This window comes from Parasteatoda tepidariorum, chromosome 9 (assembly GCF_982258835.1).
Source record: "Parasteatoda tepidariorum strain Cologne lab strain chromosome 9, Ptep-v5.0, whole genome shotgun sequence".
NCBI classification, from domain to species: domain Eukaryota; kingdom Metazoa; phylum Arthropoda; class Arachnida; order Araneae; family Theridiidae; genus Parasteatoda; species Parasteatoda tepidariorum.
The window spans coordinates 30,269,459-30,291,276 of NC_141763.1; the positions used below are offsets into that span (position 1 = coordinate 30,269,459).

General features: G+C 29.3%; 1 protein-coding gene across 2 annotated transcripts in view; it reads left to right on the forward strand.

The window, feature by feature from the left end:
* The window catches only part of LOC107447151 (rho-related GTP-binding protein RhoN), a 65,866-nt gene that overhangs the window by 34,179 nt on the left and 9,869 nt on the right, over positions 1-21,818 (forward strand). For both annotated transcript variants that reach the window (XM_016061991.3, XM_016061990.4), the window contains exons 3-5: positions 6,033-6,120; positions 11,102-11,211; positions 18,062-18,163. In XM_016061991.3, coding sequence (XP_015917477.1) covers positions 6,033-6,120; positions 11,102-11,211; positions 18,062-18,163 — 300 coding nt within the window. The remainder of the gene's footprint in view (positions 1-6,032; positions 6,121-11,101; positions 11,212-18,061; positions 18,164-21,818) is intronic.

Sequence of the window (21,818 nt, forward strand, 5' to 3'; positions counted from 1 at the left end):
TAGAGTAAAATCATGTGACCAATCATGTAATCTCTCTGAAACCCATAATTTGGCGATTTAAATTGGCGCCTTAGATCTTCAGACTGTTTATTAGTTCACTGGTTTTTTGACTTTTGTGCTCATTTTTTCTTCTTCTTTTCGTTATTCAATCTCGAGTTTGTTTTCTTCTTAATCTTTCCTTTTCAATAACAGTTATTTTTACAATGATTAATCGATAACTAGATTGCGCAATAAACATTCACGTTGGCCTTGATGGTACGTTCGAATGTTGGATGCAAAATAAAAAAGGGGCTTTTAATTGAATTTGTACTTTGACCATGGTATTTTTTATATTACATTTAGCACTTAAAACAATTACTTTTTTTATTAGTAATATTTTCAAACTTATTACCATCAGTCTGTATGCATAATTAGGAAATGTGCAGAAAATTACTCAGGTTGAATGAGTAATTTGCTTAAACTTAATACAATAAATCTTTAATAAGTAACGTTTTTAAAAAGTGCTTAAAGGTGCTTATTTTTGATTTTCGTTTTTTAAAAGCCCTTAAAGGTGCTTTTTTTCACTGGGTGTTTTTAAAAAGTGCTTAATTTTCCCTTTTTCAAAATGAGATTTTTCCATTACTATGTTTATTTTCGCATCAAATTATGCAAAAAGATACAGTTCAGATTGTTCTATTCAACGTTTTCACAATTAATTCATCCCCAATCTATTTCTGCGTATTGTCAGTCCGTGGCGTATGACATAATTTAAAATTTCATGATTTTTGCCAATTGTCAAAAACAATGCCAAAAGCTCCTTTTTTTTTCTTTCTCTTTTTTTTCTTTTTTTTTTTTTTTTTACACAAAACCGGATAAAACCGTCTATTGTCAAAAACTTTCCAACCCTGCCTAGTTATAATATTTTTTTAGGTGCTTAAGAATATTTTTTGAGTTCTTGAAAAGTGCTTAAAAGGTGCTTATATTCTGTTGAATAATTTGGCTACGCACCCTGAGTAACTATAAACATTGCTTACCGTGGCTTTATTGCTAACTTTTTAAATAAATCAAGCTAATTGAATAATGAATAATATATTTTCATACTAGCCTAAAGCTGGCTCATTAGATTTAAACTTTTTTTTTTCGTGCAAAAGAATTTAAATATATGTTTTTAGGTACTAATATTAAACAAATTTTGATTTTTCAAATTCGAATATCTAAATTTCAGATTGAGAAATAATCGTCAATAAAATTTATATGAAATGTGTCATTTAAGTTGTTCCGGGATCTGCAAGAAAAACTTAAATTTCATTAACTAGTAAGCACATTTTCAATTTTAACATAAACTTCAAATTAGGTCTTTATGTAAATTTCGAGTAAGATTAAGATTTTGATTTTATGTATTGTAAGTTTATATAAATATGCTTTTTTTACCCTTATTTTGCAATTTAAAATTACAATTTCGAACTTGGAAACTAAATTTGTTTATATTTGTATCCATAAAAAAATTAAAATTTGCATTTTTGTCCTTCTTCATCAAAAGAAACTTCGGGATCGTTTTAAGAACGTGAACTTAATTTTAAAAAAATTGGAATTTTAAAAAAATTGGATAAATATGTGACCACAGTTGCAACTTTTTTTCTTTAAAAAAAAAAAAGTTCTATGTTATACATCTTTAAAGATAGGGTAAGAGAAGATGTTTGCTAATAGCGTACTTTTGCTGACAAATGAGAAGGTTGATGCATAATCATCACCCGAAACATGTTTACGTAATATTTGAGCAGCAACATTCAGCAAAGTTAAATGCTTCAAAGAATTAGCATGCTTTGTGAATCATTCCAAACAACTGAGTTTTCAGAATTCAACGTGTACTGATCATGTAATAAAATAATTAAATTTTTTCCCTATTCTCTTTATTCTAACAAAACACATAAAACATCCCAACATTTACGTTTTGCTTTAAAATACTCAAAGCGTGAGAAACTTTTTTCCCTGGAATTGTTGGAAATTTGACATCAAAATATATTCCATCACTTTTTATTCTCGTCCTTTTCAAAAAAAGATCTTTTGTTCGATTTCAGCGATGCGTTGCTACTTAAGAAAAGAGAAAGTTCTAATTGGAAATTCAATATGAAGCCTCATCTGTGTAAGAGTGAAAAAATAAAGTTAAAAAAACTGGTTTTTAATTGGTAGCCTTTCTATGTTTTGTTTCGCTTCCATTTGCTCTTGCTTTAGAAAATTAATGGTTTATTACTCACAGAACTCGTTTTTCTCTTTCATAAGCTAGTTCTTTCTCTAGATCTAAATAAAAAAAACTCTTTTTGAATTAAAGACAATTAAAAAATGATTCAGTGCAGTAAAACATTATCGTCTGCACGGTTATTAACTAAAGGTATCGCTATGACGTCAATGTTTTAAATGAATCGGAATTCGTTCCGTATCTCGCTTTTAATTAAATGCTCTAATCGTATGAGTTAGAATCTATTGATTAGATTGCCCATCTTCCAATTATATTCAGCGAATGAAGTAAGGGGATGATATTGCTCTAAGCCAGGCTTATCAAGCTTGTGGGGATTTCAAGATTAGACTAAGAAAGGTTCTCAGTTCACGTATGGTTTCTGGCAACTTGTAATTATGGATTGCTTCTACTTTTTGGGAAAGGGGCTTGGATCCTTCCGAACTGATTTCATATCCCAAAAACTCCAATTTCTCCACAGCAATGACTGACTTGGAGATATTGATTCTGAGGCCATATTTATCTAATTTATCAAAAAGTTGTTTTAAATGAGATTGATGCTCTTCTTTGTTTCGAGATGCCACTAATATATCGTCTAGATAAGGAAAAACGAAATCAAGTCCACACAGAACTTCATTTATGAAGCGTTGAAACGTTGAAGGTGCATTTCTGAGGCCGAAACTCATAACGTTGAATTCAAAGAGTCCGAAAGGGGTAATTATTGCGGTTTTTTGTTTGTCCTCTTCATTTATAGGAAGTTGATAATAAGCTTTAAATAAATCGAATTTAGAAAATACTTTGGTGTCTTTTAAAATATGATGGAAATCTTCGATTCTTGGTATTGGATATCGGTCTGGTATTGTTTGGTCGTTTAGTCTTCTATAATCTCCACATGGTCTGTAAGACCCATCCTTCTTTTTAACCATATGTAAGGGACTTGCCCAGGGCGATTTTGAAGGTCTAATAATCCCGTTGTCTAGCATGAATTGAAATTCTTCTTTGGCTATTTTCAATTCTTTTGGATCTAATTGTCGTGCCTTAGAAAACACAGGTTTTCCCGTTGTGGAGATAAAATGTCGAATTTCATGTTTAGCATCACTAATTAATAAGTTTGGCTTAGTTAAATTTGGATATGAAGAGAATAATTCAGAAAACTTAGAATTTTTATCCATAGTGGAAATTGTTTCCGTCATGCATATTGGAGAAATTTCTCCTTTAACTATTAAATTGGTTACTCCATCAATTAATCTTTTTTCTTTAATGTCAATTAATAAATTAAACTTATTAAGGAAATCGGCCCCTATTATTCCTTTATTAATTTTGGCGATAATAAATGGGAAATTAAATGAGCGGCGAAGTCCTAAATCAACAGTTAATATTTTGATTCCATAGGTTGTAATCTCGGATCCATTTGCTGCATATAGTTTAAAATCTTCTATTGTTTTATTTCGAGTGAGAGTTGCAGGTATGAGACTAACATCAGCTCCTGAATCAATTAAAAATCGTAAACCTGACTTTTTATCCTTTACAAATAATCTGAACTTGCGGCTTTCATTAACATCAGCAACAGTTGTAGCCGCTAATCCTGTTGCATCATGGAGTTTTCCGACTTTTCTCGCCAAGCACATGGTGAATAACATTTCTCAGGTCGGCAACGATTACCAAATTTAAAATGATAGTAACAATATTTACCTTTCCTATTGAATGCTTTTATTGAATGACTGCGACTTCGAGATGTATTTCGGTAATTATTTCTAAATTTAGATCTACTACGGTCATTTATTTGCAGTGAATCAATTTTCTGTTCTAATGCTGCTATTCGTGCAATTAAAGCATCATTGTTGGTAACATTTGGTGAAACAGCACATATTTCTTCCCCAGTTTTCATTTCGTGAATTTTATCCGCCATCGTAGACAGTTTATCTAAACTTTCTTCACTGACAAGCAGAATATTTCGTATAAAATTCGGCATTTTATCAAGCCATAAAGATTTTAACACTTTTTCTGAAAAATCGTCTGCTCCTAAATTTTTCATTTTTTGCAAAAGTTGGCTTGGCTTGTAATCTCCAAGTTCTAATCCTGTAACTAAGCGCTGAATTCTCTTGTTTTCGCTTTCCTTAAACGTATTTAAAAGTCTTTCTTTCGCCAAGGTATATTTGTTAGGCTTAGTGTCTTTAATAATGTCCCAAATATTTTCTACATACTTCGGTTCCAGTTGGGATATCAAATAATTAAATTTGGTTTCTTCAGTTGTGATCTTATTTATTTGAAACTGTGCTTCTACTTGGTAAAACCAAATGTCGGGTTTCTCTCTCCAAAAAGGTGGAATTTTAATGCTTACTTTATTAGCTTCGGCGTCCATGGCGATCGTTGCTTCGATCTTTTCACTGTTTTTTGTAGCCATGTCAAAAATCCGGGTCACCAGTTGTACGCAACAGAGTTACAGGATAAAAATGATCAGCAGACATTTTTTAGAACACTCATTTTTTATTATTATTTTTTGATCTGTTGCCATTCGCAACTCTCATAAAAGTAATATGAATAGTCATGTGACATATGATGTTCCTACAAGCTCTATTCCATATCAGAACGAAATATGTTGAGTTTTGTTTATCATGCCGCTGGCCCAACCACCCTAAATAAAATCTCCACCTAACAACGACATTTTTTAAGCTTGAAAATACACTCAAATTATAAAAATGGCAATTTATGCAGTTAGAAATATTTTTTGATAGGTATAATTTTCTAGTTAATAAATTTTTTCATAGCTTTGGTCATACTTTTACCAAAATGATTAATCAAAGATGATTAATTTCTTCAATAAACTAAATATTTTTCATTAAATTTTCTTATTAATTTCTATTAAAAATAAATCTCTTTAATTGTCTTTTTTTACTAAATTTTTAAAACAGATTGCATTTATTTATTTATTTATTTATTTTTTTTTTTTTTGCAATTTTCATTAAAAAATAGTTATCAAAAATTCAATAAATGTGTTAATGTAACATTCATCAATCAAAAATCTTTTTAGGCGTTTCTAGATTGTCTTGGTAACGTTTCTTTTAAAACCCAAAGTCTTTATTTTTTAAATAAAAAAGTAGAAGCAATGAAAACTAGAAATACTAAAAATATTTAAAAAGAAAAAAAAGAGTAGTCAAGATAATCTTTTACCTTGACTACTTGGCGAAAAGTATATGGTTGTATTTATGTCAGTTGTACAATTAAATTAATGTAGTTTTTACAATTAAACTCGCCGGCTGCTAGTTTATAAGAAAACTAAATCTACTAAAAACTTGTCTTCAGAATTCTATGTCTCCCGGCAAAAAAAATTTAAAACCGATTATAAAACAGCTTTTTATATATTTATTTTTTTAAATCTTTTAACGGTTAGTTAAAGACGTTAGTAACTTTCTTAGTAGCCCTATTGTTTGTAGCCTTAGTAGGTTTCAAAGCTTTATTACCCATTGGCAAAAAGGGTGTTGTTTTGGGTTTGATTGCGTGTGCACCTTATTTTGACGTCATCACACTTTTCAACTGTGTTCAAGAGTAATAGTAAGAGCATTTGAATTATTTGTCTCCTCTAAAGCCAAGATTATTCTTAAGATTCTTAAAATTATAGCTTTGCTTCAAGCACATGGCCCTAAAACCTTGCCTTTTTTTATGAGCTTCGAAAAACCATGTTTTAGTTAGAACTAATATGTGACGGTTATCCTTATTACAAATGGAGATTTATTATTTTTAATTTCATTTAATATTTTGTTTATTTATCTTGAAATATTTATTGTGGGGTTATGAGATCATTTATTTTATTTTCTTTCAGATATATACTCCTACAGATTTCGAAAGAGTTTCGGTAGAACATTTAGTAGGTGATTATAATGTTCAACTTACGCTATGGGACACATCGGGTAAGTTAAGAAAATATATTTAGTGTTCATTGCATTACTGTTATTCCATTTATTCGTATTTGTTATCCTTTATTATTGATGAGGAACAGCTTTGTGAAGTTTTTCATTATTGTTTATAGGAATTTTGACGGCATATGATTCGCAGCGACTTATTAAAATTATTTAGTAAGCTCGCTTTTTATAGAAATCAGTTCTTTTTTTTTAATGATTTATCTTTAAAGTAGCGATATTAATTTATTATGAAAAGATATTATAATTACGCTTGGTGCTTTATATTTAGTTGAACTGCTTCTTATTTTTAAGCTAAATGTTTCAACGTGCTTGAAAACTGAAAGTTTTTTTTTTAAATAATTTTCTATAAACATTTTAAACTTTAAAATAGCTAAATAAAATTTTGATATTAAAAAAAAATAAGAATGATAGTCCTATTTTATATACACAATTACTGTGCAGTAGATAAATTGTAAAACAAAGTTTAAGATGTATATTTTAATCAAATAGCGTAATTTTTATAAAATTATTGGAGATTAGCTCATATCAAGTGTGTTCCTATCTCACAAAGATATAAAACAGCTTGATATTGCTTTAAAAAACAAATACGAAATAATTTTTTTAATACTACAAATATGGCGGAAATAAGAATTTTAACGTATATGAATTCAATTTGAAGAAGAAAATTCAAATTCATATTTTTTAAATATTTTTTTTTTATGAACTTGAATTTATACGTGGCATCTCTTTCATTTGTAAATATTTTTTTCAAGTAGAATAATAAATGGGATTAGAGATAAAAATAGCCTTATACACAATTATTCATTTAAATTATGCTGCATATAATTTATTTAGAATTTCATGTTTTGAAAATATCAAGGATTGAAATTCACGAAGACATTAATTTTTTGAAATGCGTCATTAATGATTTTACTCAAGAAATTTTCAGAATTTTTGATTTCGGCACTCAATCATCCCTGAATCTGGTTAAGTTAGATTAAACGCAGATATGATAACAAACCCTCTATATAAAATTTTATTTTACGAAAAACAATTTAAAAGTTAGGAATCTTTTGTTTGTTTCAAACAGAACTATTCAGAATTTTTAAAAGATGAATTTATATGCGATACACTTCACTATATTAAATATTTGGCAAATATGTATCACATATGCGGTTATGAGATCATATATATTATATAGGATGAGTTATATGGGTGCGCAAATATTAAACCATCTTAACTTTCAAACTTGTTAACTGCATTCTAACTCTTTTATGTATCGTCCAATTTCTTGCCAAACTATTTCATTTAGATATTTTCAGAATTTAACTTAAAACTAGTGTAAATTTTTTCAAAAAAAAAAATTTGTTTTTACATGGTTGCAAATACTTAAAGGAAATATTCCATCAACATTGTTGAGGGCAAAATGTTCCCTTTAGCCCCTTCCACAAGTGTAAGTTGATACCCCCTGTCTGCTTCGTTTTCCTGACGATATTCTCCAGACTATTTATTTACAGGCGGAAAGAAGCTTTGCAGACGACAACAAGGATGTACGGAATTCGAAGAATGTGATAGGGGGAAGATGCCGTATTCGACATGTTCCCTCATGTATTATTACTATTATTATTGCCTTGCTGGCGTTATTTGGTGGTGGATAGGAATGGAAAAAAAATCCACTGTAGAAATTCTTTGGAATAATCCGAAAACTTGTCGGTTTAAAAATATAAAGCTAAAAGAATGCCTTGAAAAATAGGGAGATGGTAAATTTCCACAGCCAACAAATAAAATTGGGTTAATCTTTATTTATGCCCCGTTAAACAATGTGTCATTGTCATGTTCACTGAGGCATGTCAGGGGGGCGCTAGTAATTTTCTTTTTATTGATATTCTTCGCCTTGGAATTTTTTGCTCTTTCACTTTTTTTATTCCCCTAACCCTTCTAAAGGGAAAGAGAATATTCGGAATTAGTAATACTATTGCTTGTGTTTTACAATTTTTAATTTCAGGCTTACAGTTTTCTAAATCTTTTCGTTTATAAGAAATGTTTTTTTTTACTTTAAAATTTACTGAATTTAAGTTACGTAGTAAATTAAGAAAAAAATATTTCAATAAAAAAAGTTTTTTTTTTCTTTCTTTTCATTATTATATAAAACGCTGTTTTTATATTTTTTATGAAAGCTTGACTGTAATCTTAAAATATTGTACCTTTGTTTACGTATGGGAAATAATAAGTAAAAGAAAAAAAATTTAAAATACAACAAGAGCCTAATTGCACTCATAAAATATACCTTTAAAACATTTTTTCCTTTGAAACCAAGAGGACTCTGTCCCAGACTTCTAGTTTATTACATTTGTGCCTTAAATTACTCGGAAACTCGTTTTTCCCTAAATCGTGCTAGACTTTTTCCTTTTTGCTGAAAAATTTTAGTTTTGATTGCAATATTTCAAAAAAAGAAAAAAAACTAGATTCTCTTAGCTGCTTCCATTTTATGAACCATTAATCTTAAGCAATCAACTGTTCCTTTTATTTTTGCCTTTTAGTTTACAGCATTGTTTGGTTTAATTAATACTTGTTACGTACGTAACACCGCAATCCCCCCCCCCTAGTTTGGCTGACTCAACAAAGCTTTTTCCCCTAAAAGGCGATTCAAATAATCCAATCTATCCACTCAGATAGAGTTAAAAGCTGCAGCATCGATTGAATAAAATAATATGATACAGTAGTTTTGAATGTAAGATCTAAAACTCCTTACGATCACATCTCTGTAATTTATTAAATAAATATTCATACGAATCCGAGGGTATGTGAACTTTCTAATCACTCGCAACCATGTTTTTGATAATACTTACTCTCCTATCTCCTTATCAGCCACATCATGCAAATCGTCCTCGTATGAAATTAAGTAACAAATTTAATTTTTTCACCCTCGAAATTTAATCGTTGTAAACAAGCGAGTTTTCAATGATGTATTACGACCATAATCATTTCAATACTTTCAATTTAAACAATTATTTCTATCATCAATTAGAAGAAAATTGATGTAATAACACACGCTGGCTTTACACTTTGTACTTAACCTAAGTAATGTATGTGTACTGGCATCACATTAGCTCTGTCAACTAAGAATAATTAATTTGTTAGGAATTTTCTCTAGCAAGAGAGTTTAAATCCAGTGTCAGTCTTTTTTTTTAAATGTATTATTTTTTTTATCTCTCATGCGAAAGTGATTTAAAGGTTATTAAACTGCTAAAATCCGTAATTAACCTGTTCGGAACTAGAGCTTAAAAATCCCCTCATTTGTGAAGTCAATCGCTTTCTACATTTTTTTTCTTTTTATTGTAAATACAGAAAAAAAAAACTAATGATTAGTGTTATTTAACACTGGAATTATCTTTAATGATTATTTAAACTTATAACGTGAAGTAATCAACTAAATTTAGAGCGGTAAAATGTAATTGAGCATTAGTGATGCACGATTTAATATCAAACGATTTTCCCAAGAGTAGTTCAGAGTTTCCTTTGCGGAAATGGCAATCATGTTATTATTTTAGTTTAATAGCACTTAATTTATATTAAGTCATAGTCATTAATGTATAACATGAGTTAATCTTTCAATTATCTTTGTTTGTTCAAATCTACTTTGGAAATTAAATACAATGAAAAAAATAATCCAATTTTTTCGTGATGGTCCGTAAAAAGAAATATATACAATTTTTTTTTTTTTTTTAATTTTATTTATTTATTTTTTTTTTTAATTATTTTTTTTTAATTCGTTATTAATAAAATAATTGCATAGAATTTAAAATGGATAAAGATTTAACAATTTAATCAGACAAAGGAAGAAGAAAAAGGATTGGATTTTTAATCTTTTATAATTTGAATATGAGAAATTAGCTCCTTAAAAAAAGGATGGGGGGGGGGAAAGGAGCTTCTTAATAACTTTTGATGCAATTATGGGATTTTCACTTATAAAAATACAATCTAAATGATTCATTGACGAATCTTAATTATGCTAAAACATTTGTGTCGATAATATTTTATGTTACAAAATCGTACACAAAACGCTTTATTTTTTTTTTTTTATTTTTTTTTATTTAAACAATGTATTTTTCTACGGACTTAATTCGTGACCCTCAGATAAGTTTCTTGAATGTTAAAATAATTGTATGTATTGTATAATAATTGTAATTCATGTTTAATAATTGTATGAAAAAGAAAAGTTGTATCTTTTAATTGTTCATTTCTCAAGAACTATGTATTTGGCCTTTTCTGTTCAAATTTTGGATTTTGTCATTTAAAATTACATAATTTAACAAGATGTAAAAATTTGCATACATTTTAATTTAAAAAAATTTCTTGACCATTATTAAAATGAATTAATAATAAATAATTGCATTAATTATTATATTATACATTGATTTTTTTTATATATTAATTTTTTACATCTTTGTATAAACGAGTTTTTAATTATGTGACAAAATCATTTGATCGTTTTAAAGAGTTTCAGAAATATGATGAAATATGTAAAAAGTTTATATTAAAGGGCCTAAACTTTTAACCGCCCTCCTGCCAAAAATATTTCGACTGAACTTTCCAGATTGCGAATATCAAAATCAAAATTCTAATTTTGTCAACAAAAAAAAAAAAAAAAAAAAAAGATTAGTCCCTCAAATCATTTGGATTGCATCTTATTGCATAAATATCCAATCATTAGATAAAAAGTTTCAGACATAATATACATACATAGTTGCATACATAATATTAGTACATAAATATCCAATCATTAATTAAAAAATTATTTAGATAAAAGTAAGTTGCTCGTATTTTTATTTTGCGCATTGTGCATTTTAAAATCTTGTTTCGAAGATAAATACATTTAGTTTCCAAATGATTGAAATATTAAAACTATCCTACTTGTTTCGAATTTGAATTACATAAATATGTAGTATTTTCCTTTTGTCACTTACTAAATTTTTTCGTTCTATTCCAGGTGCTAGTGCCTATGATACTGTTAGACCTTTGTGTTATAAAGATGCCCGGGCATTTCTACTTTGTTTCGACATATCTTCACAAGTTTCATTTCATAATGCTTTAAAAAAGGTAAGCTATTATTTGTTTTCATGTAAATTATAGCAGAAACAGTGAAGAAAACTTATTAACTGATACTAATAATAACAATGCAGATGAATGTTAAATAAATAATCCCAAGAAACTGAAGTGGTAAGATATTGATTAAAAATTTCTTTCGATTCAAAAATATATAAATTGGAAAAACAGTCGACATGTTTATATCGTTAAAAAACAGGCACCAGAGCTCTTGAAACTTGTCGACTGTTATTTCCAATTTATAAATTTTTGAAGCGAATCAAGTTTTTAATCTAGTAATACAGATGAATGTGTTTTCCATAAAATTGATTCAGCATTTTATCTTAGCAGAATCTGCATATTAGCTTGGTAATGTGAACATTTTCTTTCGAGCTTTAGCGGTAACATAATTATGAATGTTTAAAATTTTAGAAATATAATTTTATTAAACGTTATCAAATAAATTCTTTCGACCATTTTAATATTTTTCTTTTAGTTATGAATAAATAAAAAATCGATTTCATTGTTAAGTTCTCTATTGTTTTACTTTATTTAAATTTAAGATAAGTTTTTATTTATTTTAAATCGTTAAAATGCAAACGATTCCTTTCCTAAAAAGATTAATAATTCATAAATGGTGGCAATAAAATTTCATGCTAAACTCTAAATGTATTCTAAAAAACTAAGCAATAAAGAAAAAGACTACCTCGTCAAAATTCGGTAAAACAATACTTTCAAACAAAAGGAATTCTTATTTGAAGAATTCTTAGAATTCCTCGTATAAAAACAATTTGACAGGAGCATAAGTATATGTTGTATTCACTGACCTACTTGTTTTCTTCTTCATAATGGACGAGTTATAGATTTTTAAACTTTCTCCTAAACTCAACTTCCTGTTTTTACTTTTAGTAGAATTTTAATTATTTTTCAAAGCTTGTTTGGCAATACTAATTACTTAATTTACTTTTTTGTTCTTTAAATATTTTTTGGCTTAAATAAGAATGTTCTAAAACAGTGAATAAATATACTAATTTAATGCTGGCTTTCGGACCACTAAAATATAAGAGGGCTTATTAATTTGAAATCGCTATTCAAATTATTAAAAAAAAATTCGAATTCATTTAAGGCAGGACATCTGTTTGTTTGTTTTTTCCAGTTGTTTGCACTTCTAATAAGAAAAACAATTTTATCGAAAAATGTAGACATGTATTAATGGTTTTTTAAAAAAATTATTCTATTTTCTTTAATTTCATAGATATTCCTATATTTATGATTTAGCTTTTATCTAAAAGCGTATGTGCTGTCGTAACAAGTAAAAATTTCTTTTTAATTTTATGTTTGATTTTTATAATACCGTGGAATAATAAAATAGATAACTAAAATGTTATGTAAGTGCTAAATAAATGTAAAAAAGAAAAACGTTTTTTTATCTGGCATCGTTTACTTGAAGGCCGCATGTTTGACACATCTGTTTTTCACATTAATATCGAAATGATCAATCAAATTCTCTGGACTGTTGGGTTATGTAAATGACGAAAAACAATCAAACTGTTTTTCTTAATTCACTTCACTTCAAGAACGGCTGCAAACGACAATAATAAAAAAAGTGGATTAAAAATGGCACCAGGGGTATTGGAATGAGGAATAATCAGCTGTAATGGCGGAAGTAAAACAAATGTAAATTTACACTGCAAAGACTGACCATTAAAATACTTGACAGATGATTATCTGTTGCCCATTGTCGCCACATGAATCCTTCCAAAATAAGTTGATCATTTTCTGCATGGCTGGAGATACCAACATAATGACCTTCATAATAAATATAAAGCTGTTAAATATTATAAGAAAAAAAAAGTCTTAGTTTGTTTTTCTCATTAATAGATCTTATGCTTTACGTTACATAAATGTCTTTTTCTTTTATCTTTTATAGTGATATATGCAAGCGTAAAGCTTGTTTTTATGACTATTTGTTGCAGGGCGTCGTAGTGTTTTATTAATAAACAAAAAGTGGGGACGATTAAATTCCGTGATTAACTTTTCACTTCTAAACTGTTCTTATTGCTGAAAGTTATTTCTAATTAATTCTGTCTCTTAAATTTTTTCTAACAAATATGTTAAAATTAGCCGTTTTCATTTTATAATTGTTGTTTTAAGGGACTTTCTGGACTATCTTGATTTTGGTTGCGACCAGTCGACCTGTCGCTATGTTTTGCGACAACTTAAGTGAACAAGAATAAAAATGGTTTTAAAGAAAAAAAAATATTTTTGACTACGCATTCGAGTTTTGTTTTATTTTCTAGAAATCTGAAATTTTTGTGTAAAAATTGTGTGCAATTCAATATAAAACGTGGAAATTAATCAATTTTCTAAAATCCCACTTGATTGTAATAAAAAAAAAGGCCTACATGAAAAATTATAATGCTTTAACACTTGTTAAAAGAAATTCTTAACACTAGATTATATCACTAAATCTGTGTTAATTTTTTCAATTTATAATCATTTAGTAAAATAGTAATATCATAAATACTTTTATAAGTAGGAATTTCTTGCAGGTAACTTAATGAAATATCTTTATTACCTAATAAAGCTGCTAGTTGCTTGTAAATAATTTTTTTCTATATTTGATAATATGACAATTGCTTTACAATATCTTGAAACCTTTGACTTTCTGCCAAATTTTTTATTTCTGTCATTATTTTAAAAAGAACTAATAAAACATATTTTTAAGAAGTATAAAGGAATTATTTTAAAAACAATAACAAGTTTTCTTTGTTGTGGCAAATTTAGTATCCCTTTATTGAAAAAATAAATAAAAAAGTGGAATGAAGTGTAAATTTTCAGCATTTGTACTTAAACACAACGCAAGCAATGGTTGTAATTGTTCGATTTTTATACTCTGAAATGCACCATAAACGATTTGTAATATTCTTTCAAAAGTTCCGATAAACAAACTGAAGCAAATATTTTCATACAGATATAATAGTTTGTTTTTACGAATGTGTTATGTAATACTATTTCTGAAAAGAACCTCGCGATTTGTTTTCAGCTCAGATGAACCTGCAAAACAAGTCTGGTATTGCGAAATTAAACGATAAAGCTGCTCAATTATCTTTCCAACTGAGCAAATATAAAATATTGAAACATTGTGTTCCATTCTAATTTCGGAGAGAGAAAAGAAAGTTTACTTGAATAATTAGTTTCGGACTATGTAATATAAGTACTTCAGGGGTCTGTTTAAAAGAAATTTGGGTCCGTTAACAGACCCTTCACAAAATATTTTTTCATAAAAACGGACCCTTCACAAAATAATTTATCTTTTAATCGGACCCTTCACAAATTTGTTTATCTTCATTATTGTTTTGTTAATCGAATTCATTGTCGCTTCCCAGGAAGGGGGAGAAAGACTGATGTAAACGAACTAAATTTTGTCTTTGACAGACGCTTCTCCCTTTATTCGCCCGAAATGAATATTCTGCAGTATAGGCTAAATACCAAATATTTGTATGTTGCATTGCTAATTTAGTAGCTGCAATTACTGTTTATTTTTTAAAATTTAATTTCTTTAATTATAATTTTAAAGTGTTGAGCATAATCTTGTATGTCTTTACAATTTAAAAACTCCTTGAAAAAGTGTTTTTGCAATAAAGGACCCTATTTGCGCAAATTCACAAAAGCGGACCCTGGTTGAAAGAATGTGACTTAACGTTTATTTTATATTCCCAAATTAATAACGTTTATTTTATTTTCACAATTTTACAAAAACGGACCTTTCACAAAACATCTGGACAGACCTCTGTACTTAGCAATAGAAACTATTCAATATGAATATACTTATAAACTATATACTTATAACTATATACTATACTTATTAAATATACTTATAAACTATTCAATATGAAAACACCCTAACCATGTTTTTGATGAAATTCCTATTAAAGTTTGAGTCAGAGATTACTTAATTACTTAGGTTATCCGCTCTAACATTTTAGGGGTCTAACTAGTACGGGCAAAGTGGTAAGCGTACCATTTTCTGAAAAAAATGGATGCTCAAATTATCACGAAACTTTTTTCGCTTTTTGACGTAACTGTTTTCTGGTGGTATATGCTCGAGCAAAAATTTCTTCTTTAAAGAAATATTTCGTCGTTCTCTTTTTTTCCCCAAAATATAAGAAAAAAATATCCTAATGCCTAATGTATATAACATTTCTAATAATCAATTTATCGTGGTCACCTTATACTGCCGTGCAAAAGAAAAAAAAATAAGCGACATAAAATTCAAAATTGAGATTTGTATATATTTGGTATCTCTGTATGATAAACTACATTGTCTTATCGAGAAGCACGATAGATTCCAATTCTCTCATTTTTTGAAATTTTTCAATTGCACTGCAGTATAGGTGGATCAATACAAGGAAGGACAGATAGAACAGATTAAAATCACACCTATGCCCGAAGCAGGATTTGAACCTGAGATCTTCTTCGTATGAGGCCGACTCCTTAACCAAAGTACAGACCAGTCAGCTCAATTCGTCGCTTTATTTTCGATAGTCTAGTTTTCAATCTAGTTTCGTCATTTACAACAGTTAACGATTTCCCACAATGCATTACGATGAGGTTTCGAGTTGAGGAAACGTTTTTGTCATATACTTGAGAGTTCGTGTTGCGTCCCAAATCACGTGATTTAATGACGAAATAATTCTTAAAATTAACGAAATACTGCTCAACGATTGTTGACTTGTCAAAAGTGAGAGTTATATTTCTGAGAGTGTAATGAAGACATTTTTAAACTTCATCTCCAGGATTAATTTTAGGAGTATTTTGAGTCGATTAAAGGATCTTTCAAAAAATATTTTATGGCTAAAACAGACCCTTCGCAAAATATTTTATCTTAAAAAACTTGTCTTTTGCAAAATATTGAAAACGCGAGCCCAACAAAAAATATAATTTACGTAAGAAGACGCTGTACTCTTTTTCACCCACATAAGTATTTATTATTATTATTTTTTCCTCCCAAATGGCAGGCACTGAACTTTATTCTTCGCCTAAGAAGATGCCGGAATTGTTACTCATTTTACGTTACCCAGTGGGCACCTGTGAACCAAAGTCACGGAGGCGAGCAACATAACCCACGCCACACTGCCACAAACCCGCTCATAGGGTGAGCCACATTCACACATCACACACAACAGAGGACAACACAAGAGAGAGAAACATCCATGCCCAGAGCGGGATTCGAATCCGCAGCCATTGGCTTCGCAGTCAGGCGCGCTAACCGCTCGGCCACCTGACCGGCTCACACATAAGTAATTTAAAATATAGAAAAATTGAGTTAATGTAAACCATGAAGTGTCAAATGTTAAAATGCAAACAAATTATTGCTGAATTACGCGATGGGGAATAATTTGCATTTTCATGTTTTGAAACATTTTTAGAGCGCATTTGAAACTTCATGATTTACTCTTGGTTTATCTGAGCTCACTTTTTTCTAAATTTTAAGTTTCAAAATATCAATTGGGGTTGGAACAGAATTTGCTATAAGAAGTTTCTCCTGCAGTATACCGTCCTCTTAATAACGGATTCTTCGCTATTTTTTTCATTCCAAAAATGGCCCCTTTACAAAACTGTTATTTTGAATATGTTTTTGACGTTTCTTCGTTTTAAAACTACATTTAAAAAAAAAAATCCGATTTTCCCGGAGTAATCCCGGATGTCATTTCCAGACTTTTTATTGCAGCATTAAGATTTAGTTGTGGAATATAAGGTTTGGGCATCATTGTTTTGATTAAATATTTTATTTTGTTCATAAAATGCGGTTTAATTTTAGATTTGGTTAACAACTAAGTTTCCGCTATTTTTTTATTGCTCTTCATCGATCTCAACTGGACGGCCAGAACTAGGTGTATCTTCAAGGCCAAAATTTCCATTTCCAAACATGTTATACCATTCTCGAGTGACTCTTTCAGCTATGATACCCTCTCCCTACACAACACAAGTGCAACGAGCAGCTTTTGTAACTTTAGAGCCCTAATTCAAAGCAAAAAGATGTCGAAACTGCTCATTTTTCTTTACTTGGCATTCCGATTTAATGATTTAAAAATTAACGTAAATAAACTAGAACCAAAAAAATAAATAGATTGCGATTTTAGCAAAATATTTCTTTCGAATGATCTAAAATATTACGACGAAAGCATTTAATGACACGCGGAATGATACATTTTTTAAAAAAAAAATTGTGTGAACTTAGATGCCAGCGCAATAAGATTTTTGTTTAAGGTATTCAGAAATGATTGTGCTCCGGAAAAAATCCGGATTTCCGGATCTTTCGCAAACCGTGTTCCGGAAGTTATCGGAAATCCAAGGTTGAGAAATTTCAAGAAATCATCGTCACATTTATGTATTAAAATTCTTGTATATTTTATTTAAAAATATTGGAACTAGAATTTATACTTGACATTTCTTTCATTCGTTAATATTTTTTCTGGTAGAATAATAAAAGTGACTAAAGATAAAAGTAAACATACAAATATTTATTCATTTAAATTATGCTGCATTTAATTTATTTATTTTTTCATGTTTTGAAAATATCACAGTCATTTAAATTTATGAATATATTAATTTTTTGAAATGCGTCATTAATGATTTTACTCAAGAAATTTTCAGGATTTTTTGAGTTGGACTAACAATCACCCAAGTATTGAAAGATTTGATTTTCATGGCGTTTATCATTTCTAAATGAGCTCAACTTATAGAAAAAATATCTATTCTAGGAATCAAACATGAATTTGAATCTAAGCTATAAAATGTGTTAAGGGTGTTTTTTAAATGTGTATTGTGTAATTTTTAAAAAATAATTTTTATTCTATAGTGGTATCCTGAAATTAGAAGGCATAGTGAAGCTCCAATAGTGCTATGCGGGTGCCAAAGTGATTCCAGAGATGACGTCAAATATCCCGTCACACCTGAGCAGGTAACAATATCAGTTTTTCAAAACAAAAAAAAGGGGGATTTTTTTTTCAACTACAAAATCTAAAAAAGAAATTAAAACGGTCCGAGTAGCATCTGGAATATTGCGATCATTCATTTAACTGTTCTGGCGTATCGACAGCTCTGTTGTTTTTTGAAATCTGGCGATAAATCGCGAAATCAGAATCCTTCTATTCGCATGATTGGGTTACAAAATGCTTGGATGATCACCCATAAAATGAATTACCCATTAAAATAGATCGTTTTGTGCTCGAAATATTGCCTCGTGCAATAACATGTGTGTTTTCTCTTTTTGAATGGAATTTGTATTTTATATTGTTAACACGTGGATTAAAACGCTGTTCGATTCCATGAAGTTCATAGAATATGAAAAAGAAATGCGTAATACTGGGAAGAAAAAACTGCATTAGAAAAGATTTGATGACCCTTAATGAACTTACATGTGATAGAGAATATCGATTTAAATAGTTAAATTCGTTGTACCTGAGAGTTATATTCTAATTCCCAAACAGAAATAACAAATATTCAACATGATGCATAGCGTTTTTAAAAAGTGTTTAAAGGTGCTTATTTTTAATTTTCGTTTTTAAAAACCCATAAAGGTGCTTTTTTCATTGGGTGGTTTTAAAAAGTACTTGATTTTCCCTTTCCGAAAATGAGACTTTTTTTTACCTCGTCGATTTTCGCAACGTATTATGCAAAAGCGTGCTTTTCACGTTGTTCTATTCAACGTTCTTACAATTCATTCAACCAGAGTCCATTTCGGCGTATCATCAATCCATAGCGTATGATTGTTCTATTCAACGTTTTTACAATTCATTCAACCACAGTCTATTTCGGCGTATCACCAATCCATAGCGTATGATTGTTCTATTCAACGTTTTTACAATTCATTCAACCACAGTCTATTTCGGCGTATCATCAATCCATAGCGTATGATTGTTCTATTCAACGTTTTTACAATTCATTCAACCACAGTCCATTTCGGCGTATCATCGATTCATAGCGTATGATTGTTCTATTCAACGTTTTTACAATTCATTCAACCACAGTCCATTTCGGCGTATCATCGACCCATAGCGTATGAAAGCGCCATTCATTTCGCATGCTTGATGAAATACTTGCGAGTCCGCATGTGCGTCTACTCTACTGAGCTGGGTTCGATGAGATTCTTGCACTCTCATGTGCAACTCTGCTTCATTTTGCAAGATATTTTCAATTTCAAGCTTCCTTTACCCTCTCTGATATCAAACCAAAAATTCTCTCAAATCATTTTATAATGGCTAATATAATAAAAAAAAAGTACTTTGTCAGAAACTAGTTATTTTATCGTGATCTTGTAAAGTCTTTGAAAACTATTTTGCATTTTGTTAATGTGTATAGTGCTTAAAAATATTTTTTAAGTGCTTAAAAAGTACATAAAAGGTGCTAATTAATTGTTGAAAGATTTGGCTACTCATCCTGTTTAAATAACTTGAGATTTTCCAAGTATACCACGTTAATGTGCTCAATATTGTTTTACGCGATTGCTTCAATTGATTAGTTAAATATTGCATACTTAATTTATTACTTAACGCGATTACCAGACACTATCTTGAAACCTTTCAGAAACCTAAAATTTTAAAATAAAATATTGGTTTCAGAAGTTCTTGAAAACCGCTGAACAATTTTCAACTTTGGTGATCACAGAACAGGGTGAGTGATCAGGAAATAGTATCCATCTATAAATGTCTGGGAATTTAAATTCCTCAAAAATCAGAATATGCATTAATTTGGGTTTTACGTACCTAAAGGTCCAAATTTTTTTCTCCATACATATCTATTTTGTAGTAGTAGTTTATTTAAAAAAAAATTTTATTTTCAACTCCAATTATATTTGTTTTGTAATATTTTTTATTTCAAAGAATAATGATTAGCTGAAAATTAATTATTTACGTCATGAGGAGTTGCAGGGAAAATTGATAAAAATAAGACGGGAAATATTATCTTTTGAATGTTAGTAGCCTTTGTGTGGAACTGAATCAAATATTGAAGTTCTGCATTGTTTGTTTCCGTTCTGCACAACATATTAAAGATTTTCCGGTTCTGTTTCAAACGAAATTAAAATATTGAAAATAACTTAATGTCGATGTGAACATCAGAATTTTTTTTTTTTAATAACAAGCTTGACTTTCCGGTTCTTGTTTCAATCGAAAAAAATACTCCCATCAAGTAAAAGTTATTTACAGAAAACATTTTAATTAGTTTAGTTCTATTTTCAAAATTTTTTCCTTATTTTGACTACTATTTTTTCCTTATTTTAACTACTATTTCAGGTTTTTTATACTAAAATCGTTTATTAAAAAAAAACATGGATACATTTTTACGAATGAATTTAAATATAAAGCTTTTAAAGTTAACACTTAACTCAGTGGCTCGACAGTACATGGAGAGCCACGGCCTACTGTGCCCATCCCAGTTTTCATGATCTTGGGCTCTGGAGTGCGGGAGCATATATTCCGGTTGGGTGGGCAGCCAAACGCGGAACCCCCAATGTTTCCCCTAGCAAGTTAAATACACATTTTATAGTCTCACAGAAGGGATAAAAGGTTGAGTCAACATTGCCCAGTCCTAGGGTAGAACCCCGAACCCGCGGCACAGGTGCGAAGCTCTACCGCAAAAAATGTAAATTTCTTGAAGGATATAAAACTCTCTAGTAATGGAAATGGATTTACAAAAGATTGTCGTTAAATATGAAGTTCGTGAACTGCGTAATTTTAATTAAGTTTTTGATTTAAAAACGAAATTGTTGTCGAACATGTATATTATTTAAGACTATTAAACACTACTGCTCTAATGCCAAACTAAATTGAATTAATGTATATAAGGTTATAAAGTACTTTCCTCCTTCTTTCGATTCTCATTTAATAATACGTAACGTTTATTAATCTTTTTCCGCTTCTTTATGTTGTATTTTAGTCACGTCTGACCCTTTGTACCATCTGGCAGGAAGTATCTATAGCGTGTTTAAATGAAAACCATTATCTATTAATACATTGTTTTTTCTTCACCTGTTTTGTTTACAAAAAATTTCTGTTTATATTTTTAACTTTGTTATCTTTCTCTACTTTGAGATAGACGTTTTTAATGTGCTTATGATTTAAAAAAAATATTTTTATTGTTTGTAATGCATTACATTCATGTATAAGTAAAAATTAAAGTTTTTAAGTTTATTAGTTGTGTATCGGATTTCATGCCGATTTTCTCAGGCAACTAGGAAAGGTAGCTCTAATTTATGAGAAATAAAATAATTCAATTTGGTATAAAGATTGAACGTGCAGGGGTCTGTCCAGGCCAAATTTACTACCGTTTATCGGTACCTTCACAAATACAACTTTAGGAAAATTCTTAAAATTTTATTTTTGTATCAAAATTTTTGTACAAAATGTACAAAACATTTTGTACAAAAAAAGATAATCCTTATTTTTACCATATTTTTGAGTTGAGTTTTTAATATAATTTTTAATTTCACCAATTGTGTCTAAATTTTCACAAAATTGGTATCTCTCAAAGAAACCTAGACAGACCCCTGGTATGTAAGGGCACTAAACATATAAGCTTACCAAAACGAACATGGGTAAACAAAATTCAGGATGTAG